This window comes from Lytechinus pictus, chromosome 10 (genome assembly GCF_037042905.1).
Source record: "Lytechinus pictus isolate F3 Inbred chromosome 10, Lp3.0, whole genome shotgun sequence".
NCBI classification, from domain to species: domain Eukaryota; kingdom Metazoa; phylum Echinodermata; class Echinoidea; order Temnopleuroida; family Toxopneustidae; genus Lytechinus; species Lytechinus pictus.
In genome coordinates this window covers 18005080-18017947 of record NC_087254.1, presented here as the reverse complement: position 1 = coordinate 18017947, position 12868 = coordinate 18005080, and the positions used below count along the sequence as shown (strand labels likewise).

At 34.9% G+C, this 12868-nt stretch overlaps 1 protein-coding gene across 1 annotated transcript; it reads left to right on the top strand.

The window, feature by feature from the left end:
• Window positions 1-5231: 5231 nt before the first annotated feature.
• LOC129269194 (cytochrome P450 1A1-like) lies at window positions 5232-9855 on the top strand. Its single transcript, XM_054906659.2, has one exon. The coding sequence runs from the start codon at window positions 5922-5924 to the stop codon at window positions 7572-7574; it is 1653 nt and encodes a 550-aa protein (XP_054762634.2). The 5' UTR covers window positions 5232-5921; the 3' UTR covers window positions 7575-9855.
• Window positions 9856-12868: the final 3013 nt, after the last annotated feature.

Genomic DNA, 12868 nt, shown 5'->3' with positions numbered 1-12868 from the left:
GGGGAAGTCAAAACGCTAAAATAATGAAAAAAGGGTATATATTACGCCAGCCTGGAAAGCTATATATGTTAACAGTCCAATTTGCGAGGGTATAAAAAGACTAATTACTTTGCACCAACACTACGTGTTTAGGGTCCTGTGGAAGATGGGTCGTCCCGGGAAACTTTCTCATAAGTTGTATGTTTGTTTGTTTGCTCCTCTGATGTAATTGTAACTCAAATGTGCATACACATACTAGAAAAGGAATTTGCTGATAATACTGCAGCTAATAATAAACTATCGTATTTGTTTAGGGGGTCAAATTAAGGGAATACTTGTCAAGGGTACCTGTTTGTTAAGGGTAGGGTTTCACACGCCAATACTTGTTTAGGGGTACATTTTCAGAACATGGAAAATACTTGTTTAGGGTGCCTTTCGAAACCCCGTGGTATCCACTCGTCAATGGAAGTGCCCCCCCCCCCCCGGGTACAGCCAATACGCTAAAACCAGGGACTTCCTTCCTACAACCATGGACCTATTACGAATAGGTCCATGCTACAACACTGCCCGTGGACTGCAAACGGAGCTAATCTATTCATCTTGAGGGGGATGGGTGCGTCGGCATTCCGACCAAAATCGAAAGAACGGGCCATTTTTTTGTTCATTATTTTTACTACCATATTCCATTCTCGAGCAGGAAATTGGCTCGAAGTTTAATGATATAATCGTTGCTTATAGTTTTATTTTATTCAATCACTAAACTTGTAACATTATAGTTGTGAATGTCTTTTTAAATAAAAATAAAAACAATACTGAAGGAAAGGGTGACGATCACATGTTAAGTTCAATCTATCACAAAGAATTATCAGATGACAAAAGATTTAACGGCATTCACCTTTTGAAAAAAAATGAATGCTAGCTTAAAAACTTTAAGAACCAATTAAACCAACAAGTTATTTGTGCTTCCTTTCCATTACTTTGACTCACGTGCGGAAACAGTTTAAACAGATTTTATCTTCCAAACTGGATCTACTTCCAGATCTTAAAATATAGCAAATAATGATATCATTTTGACTTTGTACTTTGATGATAATTATGAATAGTTTTGTCACGCAAAGTTTACTTTTCACTTGCCGTATCTATTGAGTATGTTTGCATCTTTTGTCATTTGCTGCCTATAATTATTAAAGCCTATTTTACGTCCATTTCCTTGGCACGATCATCTCGTAAAGGCATTCTTTAGACATTTAACAAAAAATAAAGTCACCGTCATTTCAAAAAAACTTTCAAGATTTTGAATCGTAAATATTGTGAGTTTTACACTTGTGAGTCAAAATCAAACAAGGCGTTTAGCTAATACCTGAAATGACACATGGTCAGTAATGGGGCAAAATTAATAGATTTTCATTATTTCAAATCAAGTACATTTTCAATATACAAAATGATTAAGAAAACTCCAACATGGTTGAGTTTGAGTTCAAATTCATTTCAGATCTTGTGTGCAGTAAATTTATATACACCATTAATGATCAGGTAAAAGAAATCGAGAGCTAAAGAGAAACAAAATTAAAATGTGATGAGATTATTATGATAGAGAGATAGGGACATTAACATGAAGTTCAATTCAGTGACTATGATATGGGTCAATGGGCCGATCTTGACCCAATGCAAAAAAAATGCACTTGCTCAAAATATAATTTTTAAAAGTAAAATAGTCAAAGTTAGTGACCAAGCATATATAATGTTTAAATCAATATTCTTAAAATACAAACACATATATACATAATAAATAAATAAATGAATATATATATATACAGTGCGTCCCAGAAAAAACGAAACCGAGATTAAGCGATGATTTATCATAAATTAATCACAAATACAATAGACAAATGACCTACCAATGTAAAGCTTAGAATCTCCTCTTTCATCTGATATTACTTAGATTATTCCTCATTCACGCATGAGTGAGCAAAAACAATTTGAAGAAAGGATACCAAAAACTCATTTGGCGGGGGGTATCTGAATTTCAAAAAGAAAATCACATGACTAAAAAGCTCAATATCTGCTCTTTTATTTAATACCTTAATCACAAAAAATGGTCAAGAAGCAAAAAAGTTATGTTCCCTCGAAACAATGCTTGTATTTCCATAATTTCATTAAATAAACGTGTTTTCACCGGTCCCCCACATAAGCTATCGCATGGCTGATCGTCAACAAAACGGAGTGTCAAGTGAGTTTGAACGCTAGCCTGTAGAACCTCTTCATTTTATGAAATTATTGAAATTCAAGCCTTATTTCAAATAACAAGAACTTTGTTATTTCTTGACCATTTTCTGTAATTGAGGTATCAAATTAAAGAACAGATATTGAACTTTTTTAAAATGTGGTTTTCTTTTTGAAACCCAGATACAGCCCGCCAAATGACTTTTTGGTATCCCCTCTTCGAATTGTTTTTGCTCACTCATGCGTGAATGAGAAATAATCTAAGTAATATCAGATGAAAGAGGAGATTCTAAGCTTTACAATGGTAGGTCATTTGTCTATTGTATTTGTGATTAAGTTATGATAAATCATCGGTAAATCTCGGTTTCGTTTTTTGTGGGACGCACTGTATATATGTAGTAGAATCAATGGATTGCTTGCTGTAAAAAAAAGCTCTAAGATACAACCTATTTGCCGGAAAGCATATGGAGAAAAGGGCATTTTTACTCGTAGGCCTACTACTTGTCAGCATTTGTGTCTGTGATGTTTGTTCAAGCTACAACGAAATAAGGCTGAGCGATTGCATCTCATAATTACGTTCTATTTCAAGATAAGAAATATTTTAAAAGATATTACAGATTACGGATTCGTTTCTGTGACTTTTGAATGTGATTGTTGAGAAGATTACATGCCACGTTTTTGTTGAATGTCAAGGTTATACACACTTTTCGGATATCGCAGTAAAAAAATGTAAGGAACATGAATAACAATGTATTGTAACATCTTTGTCTAAAACAAATAATGAATCAAATTGTGATAACATTTTATTGTAGCGCTTTTGGGCCTTGATAAAAAGAAATTGCTTCAAAGTTCGAACGCGGCAAGGACGGGGGAGGGGGTATGTTTTCTACTGTTAACAATTATAAAATTATAAATTCTGTATTGTGATTTTTGTGTAATTAAAAATGGAAAAATAGTTGTACGTAAACCAGAGTGACAAGTAAAAAAGAAAAGAAAAATATTTTCAGTATAGCTCGCTGCCACATGTACCTCAAGGATCTAATATTACCTCCACTTATGAATATAAAAAGTAAGTGAACCCAAAATAAACTAGCGAAACAAAAAGCATACACTTTATAACAATATGAAAGCCATATAGGACGCCTGTATGTGGCCATATCATGTGTGGATGATTTCCAAAAATTTTACTCGGAGAATAATGGGTATACAATATTCGATAGGACCTCGTTGCATAAAAGTTACTAGTGTGGTAACGTTGTCATCCGATGGTAACTACTATATGGTAACACTAATCAACGGCCAATCAAAATCAAGGATTCCATGCAAGTTACTATTCCATGGAAAACTCAATATTTGTAAAAAGAAAACAGGAAAGAAGAAAGGGATCTTTGAATATTTAGGGGGCATTTGGAAGAATATGACAGTGTAAGAAAGTTGCATCTGCTCGATTTTTGAATTATATTAATATCACACGTACATTGTCATGAATAATAACAGAAGATTGATAAGATTCTTATCAATTAGTAATCACAGTAAGATTCTTATCAATTAGTAATCACAGTTTTCTCTGAATCCATCTAATTCGAACATTTTAATTACCTATTTTTTTAGATACGAATGATCAGTATTACGTTCGACATCTCTTGTACTTTCTATAAAAGTACAAGTTACTTTGGAATCATTTCAGCTGTTATACTGATCCAAGTTAGGTCACATATGGTTTTAAAATCTTATAATTTCCCGTGTTTTGTGAGAGTCATGCAAAGTTTAGCAGACGACATAATATTATCAAATATTAATTTACATTCCCCGAGGTAATAATATGAACATGTAAAAGCGCTTTACAGTTAGAGACACGATGTAATAAGCGTTAAATAAATGTTAATATCATTATAATTATAATTATCTATATTATGAAATAGATAATTCGGTTTAGAAACTAAACAGAAAACATTGTGCACAGATGAAATGACAGAAAGTTTAGAGAAGATTGGATGGAGGCGGTGATTGGCTATTTTAGGAAACACAACGTACATAGCCTGATCATATCAACAGTTATTCATCACTGAGGAAAACAGTTAATAATGATAAGTGGGATTTTTTTACCTGATAAAAAGACACTATTATGGAGATTTTGTAAATAATTTATATTCAAGGAACTTTCACTTTAAAGAGAGCTTCATGATTGACGATCGATTATCCCATACACTTTTGAGAGTCCCAATTTTATTTCGTTATTTGTTTCATATCATCGTCATCATCATAATCACCATCTTTATCATTATTATCATTTTTATCATAGTTATTATTCTGATTGTTAATGGCCCCATAATGAGCATTATGTATAGCATTGTTAGATTCATTATCGTTTTTAATGTTATAATTATTTTCATTATCATTCTCATTTTTTAGTCATTGCTCCTCAAGTTCATTACAGATATCTACATGTATTTGATTTTATTAGTTGGTGCGTCATCAATATCCTCAATACAAGTTAATAGATAAATCAGTTGGCATATGTGAAATCCCGTGATGCTGTTCAAACAGCTTTTAAAAAAAATATAGAAATATGACAAGGTCCGGAAATATCCAGTCTAGGCGTGGAACAACGATCTCCTGCTTCCTTTTTCAAACATTTAAATTTGAATTATCGTCAATTGCTGGAAGAGCGATTAAAGAGCCGCTTGCTCGAGTATTATTTGCTCCTTGACCTGGTGTGTACACAAACACCACGATAGGGAAGGGGGAGGGCTTTATTCGTGTTCCTTGCGTGCAGAGAGCACCCAAGACCTTTATCTATACCAAACAATGTCCATGGATAAAGATGATGACAGACTTGCGTGCGAATACGGCAAACAATCATTATGTAAATGGTTTTGTTTGTCAAACTACTTCAAGCCCCTATGATTTCTCCCTTTTTACCCCGTTTTTTTTTAATTTTACATTTCAATCATTCAGTCACGGCGGAGTGCACTCTTTCAGTGCAGGCGGTTTCGTTGGCACGCAATTTTCTCTTTGATACAAAGGATACGCTGGATGGGCTCGCACGCAAAGTCTGCTCGTACTTAACTTAACTATTATACAGTGTCCGCACGCTGATAGTGTAGTCTGTTTCTACAGGCATTTTTCCATTACTGCTTAAATTTAGTATTGTTCCATTACCCCCCAAACCAGACGTTTCTATTCATAAATTCATTAAAATAAACTATTAAGAATCCTTATTCATCTCATAATGACATCATAAATATGGATGTGGAGTCTATGGCCGTCGATTTATTGTTTTATCCCCAACTAGTATAGTATGACGTCACGGATCGACACCAGTGGAGTCAGTGATATGATTTTTAACAGTAATAATCCAAGACTACGCTAACAAGGTCGTGAGGAGAAGAGTGCACGCAAACTGGGGTGAGTGTTTATGGCTCTCATGCACGAAAAGACTCACGCACTTTTATTTATGGTGAATAACATCTATGGGCTAACCAGATCGATTTCATTGGTTGATTGAGCAAGAATGCTGAAAGAACAAGCCGTCTTGGAACGTGATGCTTGCATAACTTGGTTGACACAAGACTATTTAAGGACACTCGATAACTAGTATCTTCACTTATCAACCTGTTCGTCTTTAAAGGCACATCCAAGAATCGTCAACGAATATTGTTGAAGAAAATCTTCTTTTCGAATTTTGAACTTAATTGTTTCTTCTGAAAGTCTTCAAGATGTTGGACGTTAGTGCAACCACCTCGATGAGTCCTGGGTCTCAGTATTTGAGTCAGACCATTGCATCTTACTTCCTACTCGTCACTGTCGTTATTCTCGTCACCCGAGTATGGTTATCAGAATCATCTAGGCCTAAACCAATCAAGATGAAGTCATCATCGAGCCGAGATGACACCAGACCTCTTCCTGGTCCGTATGGCATCCCTGTACTTGGTAACATGCTGTCTCTTGGTCGTTCTGATCCACATCTCTCTCTCATGAATCTCGCCAAGAAGTTTGGATCCATCTTCCAGATTCGGCTCGGCAGTCGACCAGTTCTAGTTTTGAATGGTTACGAGGCAATCCACAAGGCGCTCATTAAACAAGCTGTGATCTTTGCTGGACGTCCTAAGCTCTTTACTTTCGAGCTTATAAATAATGGGGGCAATAGTGAGACATCGCTGACTTTTGCTAATTATGGAGAGACATGGAAAGTGCATCGGAAACTGGCGGAATCTTCTCTTCGCCATTTCACAGCTGGTAGTCAGGTGAAGTTCGTTGAATCTGTGGTTTCATCTGAGGCTTCAGAACTCGTCCAACATATCAAAAGTATGACATGCGACGAGAACAACAACAACAACAACACAACTAGTACCCAATGCAAATCTCTTCCTGAGAATGTTGGTAATATCCGAAATGTTCTTCGCCTTGCTGTTAGTAACGTGATGTGTTGGTTCATGTTCAGCAAACGACATACTTATGAAGATGAAGCCCTTCTTAAACTTATAAGTATTTCTGATCGCTTCACAGCCGCCGCGGGTAGCGGCAATCCAGTCGACTTTATGCCATGGCTCCGTATCTTTTTCCAGAAAGCAACGAGCGATTTTAAAGCCATGCTTAAAGAATTTCGTACTTTCGTTACTGGAAATCTTCTTGACGCCCATACAGCAGAATACAAGGACGGTTCTGAGCGTGATATCATTGATCATCTCGTTACATCAGGGCGACGCTTTAACCAAGATGAAAATAAGAAAACATCCATTGATGAGGGGGTGTTGCTGGATACTTGTTTTGACTATTTTGGAGCTGGGTTTGAGACTGTATCAACTACCTTTGAATGGTGTTTACTCTACATGGCTGCATATCCTGACATTCAGTGTAAACTCCAGCAAGAAATCGACGAGGTGGTGGGTCAAGATCGAATGCCATCTCTTCAAGACCGTGATAAACTACCTCTTGTACAATCTTGTATCCTAGAAATTTTACGCCACTCCACCCCCGTCACTTTCGCTATCCCTCACAGTACTACCTCCGATACGGTCCTCGACGGTTTCTTCGTTCCTAAGGATACCGTTGTCTTCACAAACCTTTATTCGGCTCATTTTGACCCTGAGGTATGGGATGAACCAGAAAAGTTCGATGCGAGTCGTTTCCTAACATCGGAGGGTTCTATCGATCTGGAGATGAAGAAACATGTGATTCCGTTTAGCGTTGGACGCAGACGATGCATCGGATCAGATTTGGCGCGAATCGAACTCTTTCTCTTCTTCTCCATCTTCCTCCAAAACTTTTCAATCGAGCATTCACAAGACGGTCCAGTGAGCATGGAAGGGATTGACGGGTTAGCCAGACGACCAAAACATTTCAATGTCAATTTAATTTCAAGAAAATAAATCGATCTAGTTATTTTCAATTAAATTTTTTATTGTTTAGATATAGTACCAAAGAGAGTATCGCGCATAAACTATGAATTAATTGTATCCAATATGAATATAAACCAAAGATCTCCAATGCTGTACAGAATATCAATATTATGTTAATAGATGAGAATTTTATTTACCGTATGTCTGTATGTCATATCTCATGTATTTCGTTCAATTTGAAAGTGTTGGTAGTGTTTTATGAAAATCAAACAAATCATTTTATATCGAGGAAGTTTATTTTCGGATAGTGAAGTTTCATTCAGTACCAATGTCTTTCAATAAATGATTGTCCAGTTATTGTCAAGTTCTCGTCATATACCACTAACTGAATTCTGCCATCAGCATGATCAGTCACTGCGTTGTTACCTCAATTTACTTGGCGATAAACTTAGAAAGCCAAATTGTGAATGCAAGCCCATATGTATATAATTATGTAATGTTTATTATGCATATAGTTCAAAATATATGTGAAGGGCCCAAGTATCAAAAGAATAGACAGATGTAAAACGGAGACATAGTTCACAAATTTGATATCGATAAATCGCTAAAATCTCGAATAAGGATTTTTTGGCGAAATATTGATATTGGTAGTGATGCCTTCGTTAATAATTTAATCAATTCTTTATCGCGTATATATATATTCGCTGTGACTAGATTGCGGAGTTATTTACACATTAAAAGAAATCAGTAAAAAAAAATGACTAGTTAATAGGGTCAGTTGGATGCAACTGTTATTCTAGTTATATTTGACTATTTTCTAGTCGTATTTTACTATAAACATAGTTATTTCGGACTAGAATATATGTCAGAAATGTGACAAGATATATCAGTTGCACCCAGCCGACTACTGGTCTAGTCAATTTGACCGATTTGTTTTAAGAGTGTAGCTATCACCAAAGATGTACCTATAACATAGATCTTTAAAATGTAGAAGGAATTATGGTTAAATAATCATTTAAGTCAATTAAGTCATGAAAATTTGTATAGATAATATAGTGATTTTCATGAAATACACAGATTAGGATGGCTTATAAGAAGGTCGGGTTTACTATGCCTGATTTGAATTGAGATAGAAGAAACAACAAACATGACAAACCATTTTTTTAAATAGAAATCGTTAGTAAACTAAAAAGATGTGGATTTAATAGTAATAATTCTCCTTCGTTCTAGTAAACATTGGTTAGGCACAACGCATGCAAAAGGGGTATGGAAACGAAGGAGCTGAAAAGTCGCCAATGATGTCACTCCTTCAATTATTTTTATGCGAATTTTCAAATATTTCATTCTTTTTGGTCCCTTGGCCTAAACGATTAATTGACTCCGTGTGTACTTGTATTACAACTGCTGGTTATTAAATCAAATGTTTTCCTGATATCAATTTTTAACAATGAAATTGGAAACCCATATACGTTCATGTTAAAAGACGTTCCTATACCGTAGTTGTTCGAGTTGGTGTTCACGAATGATTTCAGTGATCATGTTCCAGACTAATGCTACCTTCAAACTGCTAACGAAGCGGACTCCAAACTGACCAATGATAATGATGTTTGAAATAACCTAATGATCGGTCAGGGGTCGTTGGGGACTTTGACTATAGCATGATAAAGGACTATGTTTATAGTGATTTTGATAGTCAGGATGTTGATTGTGGTCGCAGTCACACCAAGCAGAAAGGCTCCTGACCGGTCAAAAATACTACATTATTTCCAATGGCAATCCATCCATGAAATCAGTTAAGATTCGGTTTTATTGTTGTGATTGTGACATTACCTCTGTGTACACCAAGGACCTATTATGAGAGGAACAAGTCCATGGTCCAATGGTACAACTTTGACGGGGGATCTTGACCGATATACGTCCTCGAGAGTGACATAATTATATCACTGCATCAGACACCTTTAAACAGAGAAAGAAATAAAATGCAACGAACGGTATTTCCTATTTATAAGTTCTAGTTCCACTCGAAAAATCAGCTAACTTTATGGCCCATACCTGCATATAGGAAATATAGCCCTATGTTATCTCCTCCATGTCCTGTTCTTGAATCAGAAAGTCTGATATCCTGTTGAAAATTCCCCATTATTTTGGTAACACGTACTTCGGCTCCAAATTAACAAAGAAATTAGATTGATTCATGAATGTACTCTCTACTTACGTGTACTAACATTCCATAACATACATGTAATGTATACAATTGTATTGGTATATGTTTCCCAATGATATTTATTAAAAATATGAATCATAGATAAAATTCTTTTTTTCTCGGGAGTTTCTTTAATTTGAGTCCAAAAAGAGACTCGATGAAAATTGTGGTTGATGATTGCGAATGAGATAAAGAACAAAGAGCAAAATCTAAATACTGGATGGGGAAACGCAACTCGTCTATGAATAAAAGGAAAATATTACTGCTTGCAATTTAAATATGCAATCACGAAAACAAAAAGTTTCATTAGAAACTGTGAAGTTTGTGAAAGGATGGAGTTCTGAAAAGAGAGAGAGATATGTCAAATGTGTTCAATGTTGCCATTTTTATCCTCGCCCTAACATCTGTCTCTTTCTTTACCTACACCATGTACACTGCAAAAACTCCGGTGTTGATTTAACACCAGCCCGGAATCTATATGTCCACTCCAGAGAAGTATTGAAATAACACCAGTTTGGAATCAAACCGATGCTGTTTTAATACTAATTGGTGTTGTATAAACACATATCTGGTGTTAGACCAAAACCAAACTGGTGTTGTTTAACACTTCTCTGGTGTGGACATATATAGATTTCGGGCTGGTGTTAAATCAACACCGGAGTTTTTTCAGTTTAGGTCCCTCTCTTTCCACTTCCTCTAGCCCTCATTCTCTCTCTGCATCTCTTAATGTCAATTTTATATGTGTTTGAATGAGGATGTGTGTTGTGTACGCACGTATAGAATTTGTTTATAATTTGACACTCTTATTTGCAATGATCACTAAAAAATTATTGAAATCAAAATTTCATTTTAAAAAGTCAGTTAATGAGGTGTATAAAGGGTCGTGTTTGTGTTTAAGATTGGGTGTGTGGGTGGATGAGGGTGTGTGTGTGTGTGATTTTATGGGAGTAAGTTTATATATTGATCCCTTTGGTTCCCAGGTTTTTCCTTTTTATTGAAATAATAATTTTTTCCCAGCATAATTTATGTTCCGCATTAACATGCATACATTTATTGCAAAGAGAAACACAATGATGAAAGTTTTGAAGAAAAAAATCGGAAAAGGGATCGTAGGCCTAAAGAAAAAAACAATGCAAGAAGAATTTTGAGTATATCTTTTGATAAGATGATATTTAAGCAAAGAAATAGTCCCGATATCCTATATCAAATAACATTCAATATTTGGCATACTGAAATCGCCATAGGTATAATGATAACAACTTTTTTTTTAAAGGCAATTGCTACATTTCTACATTTGTGATTCATTTTTGTTCAAACTTTGACCTGTCTGCTTCTTTGCCCTTTTCTTCATTTTATAAATAAATGGACATTCAACATCTTAACTAAAGTATATTCAATTTTTACCAAATTTTACATAGTCACAGTGGTCCATAAGTATTATATATACAAAAAATATAGGATTATGTGATAAATGTTAATGTGCTTACATTTTTTTTTTTTTGGGGGGGGGGTCTTTGAAGTTTTCCATGATTGGACATCGGTTAATGACGTAATCAAGGGATAGGCTTCATGATTTTACGTTGAATTAAAATCCACATTACTCTGTCAAATCCCATGAAAATGTCAATTCAAAATTTTCAGGAAACTAGATATCCTTCTTCATTTTAAGGAAAGAGTTTTAATTTGATGTCAACGTAAAAAAAAGTATTGAAGCTCCAGTATTTGACTTGTCAGGTGAACGACGGTTCAAAATCGAAATGGGCGAATGATGTTATAGATGAATCTTTTGAAACTTATGACCGCCATAACTGGGGGGCTTTAAAAGGAAAATAAAAGTAATTTCAATGGATTATACAATGAGCCAGGTGCGTTACTATGTCATTGCATGTCATTTGTTAGGTATACTTAAAGGTCAAGTCCACCCCCGAAAAAAGTTGATTTAAATAAATAGAGAAAAATCAAAACTGAATAACGCCGAAAACTTCATCAAAATCGGATGTAAAATAAGAAAGTTATGACATTTTAAAATTTCGCTTATTTTTTACAAACCAGTTCTATGCTCAACTCAGTGATATGCAAATGAGAGAGTCGATGATGTCACTCACTCACTATTTCTTTTGTTTTTTATTGTTTGAATTATACAATATTTCAATTTTTACGAATTTGACAATTAGGAACCCCTTGCTGGAACCACAACATGTTAAAATAATGGAATTGCACGTGTTCAGGGAGGAATTAAACTTTGTTTCACATGACAATGACGAGAAAATCAAAATATTTCATATTATAAAATACAAAAGAAATAGTGAGTGGGTGATGTCATCGGTCCCCTCAAACAGGATGAGCATATAACTGTTTTGAGAATCAAGCGAAATTTTAAAATGTTATAACTTTCTTATATTACATCCGATTTTGATGAAATTTTCAGTGTTATGCTTGTTTGATTTTTATTTTTCTATTCAAATCAGTTTTTTGTTGGGGTGGACTTGTCCTTTAAAGAACCCCCCCCCACCACCCCCAAAATAACAATTATAAACAGCATTCAAACTTAAAATCTTTATCAGTCTCAATTTGAAATAAAATGCAAAGTTGTAAATGACGGAAAATAAACACTTTTAAAAAGCTATTCGCATAGCGAATGCAATCTAAACCATAAAACACACCCAAAGGGCTTTAAGCATGTACAAAATCTGCTAAAAACTGCATATGTTAAGGAAAAATACTGGAACAAATATTTGAAAGGGGGCTGGGTGTTCCTTTACTCATTTCCGCAGATCCGTCCATATTATATTTATGCAATTAGAATGTAAAAACACAGTTGTAATTTAATACCGGTTTATAATCAAACCGATGTTGTTTTAACTTTGACTGGTTTTATATAAATACTTTTTTGATATTGGACCATAACCAAACTGGTCAAATTACTTTTGATGTGATATTTTGCATTGGTTGTTCATGAATGTTTTGCAGAATATAATGTACACCTTATTTAGAAAAAATGATAATAAAATTCAATAAATCCTGCTAAATTTCAAATTTTAAACCACCGCCGTCAGAAAAGCATGCACCTTGTCTTGCTTCTGCGAGTGATACAAACATAACGGGGGGGGGGGGGTCGACT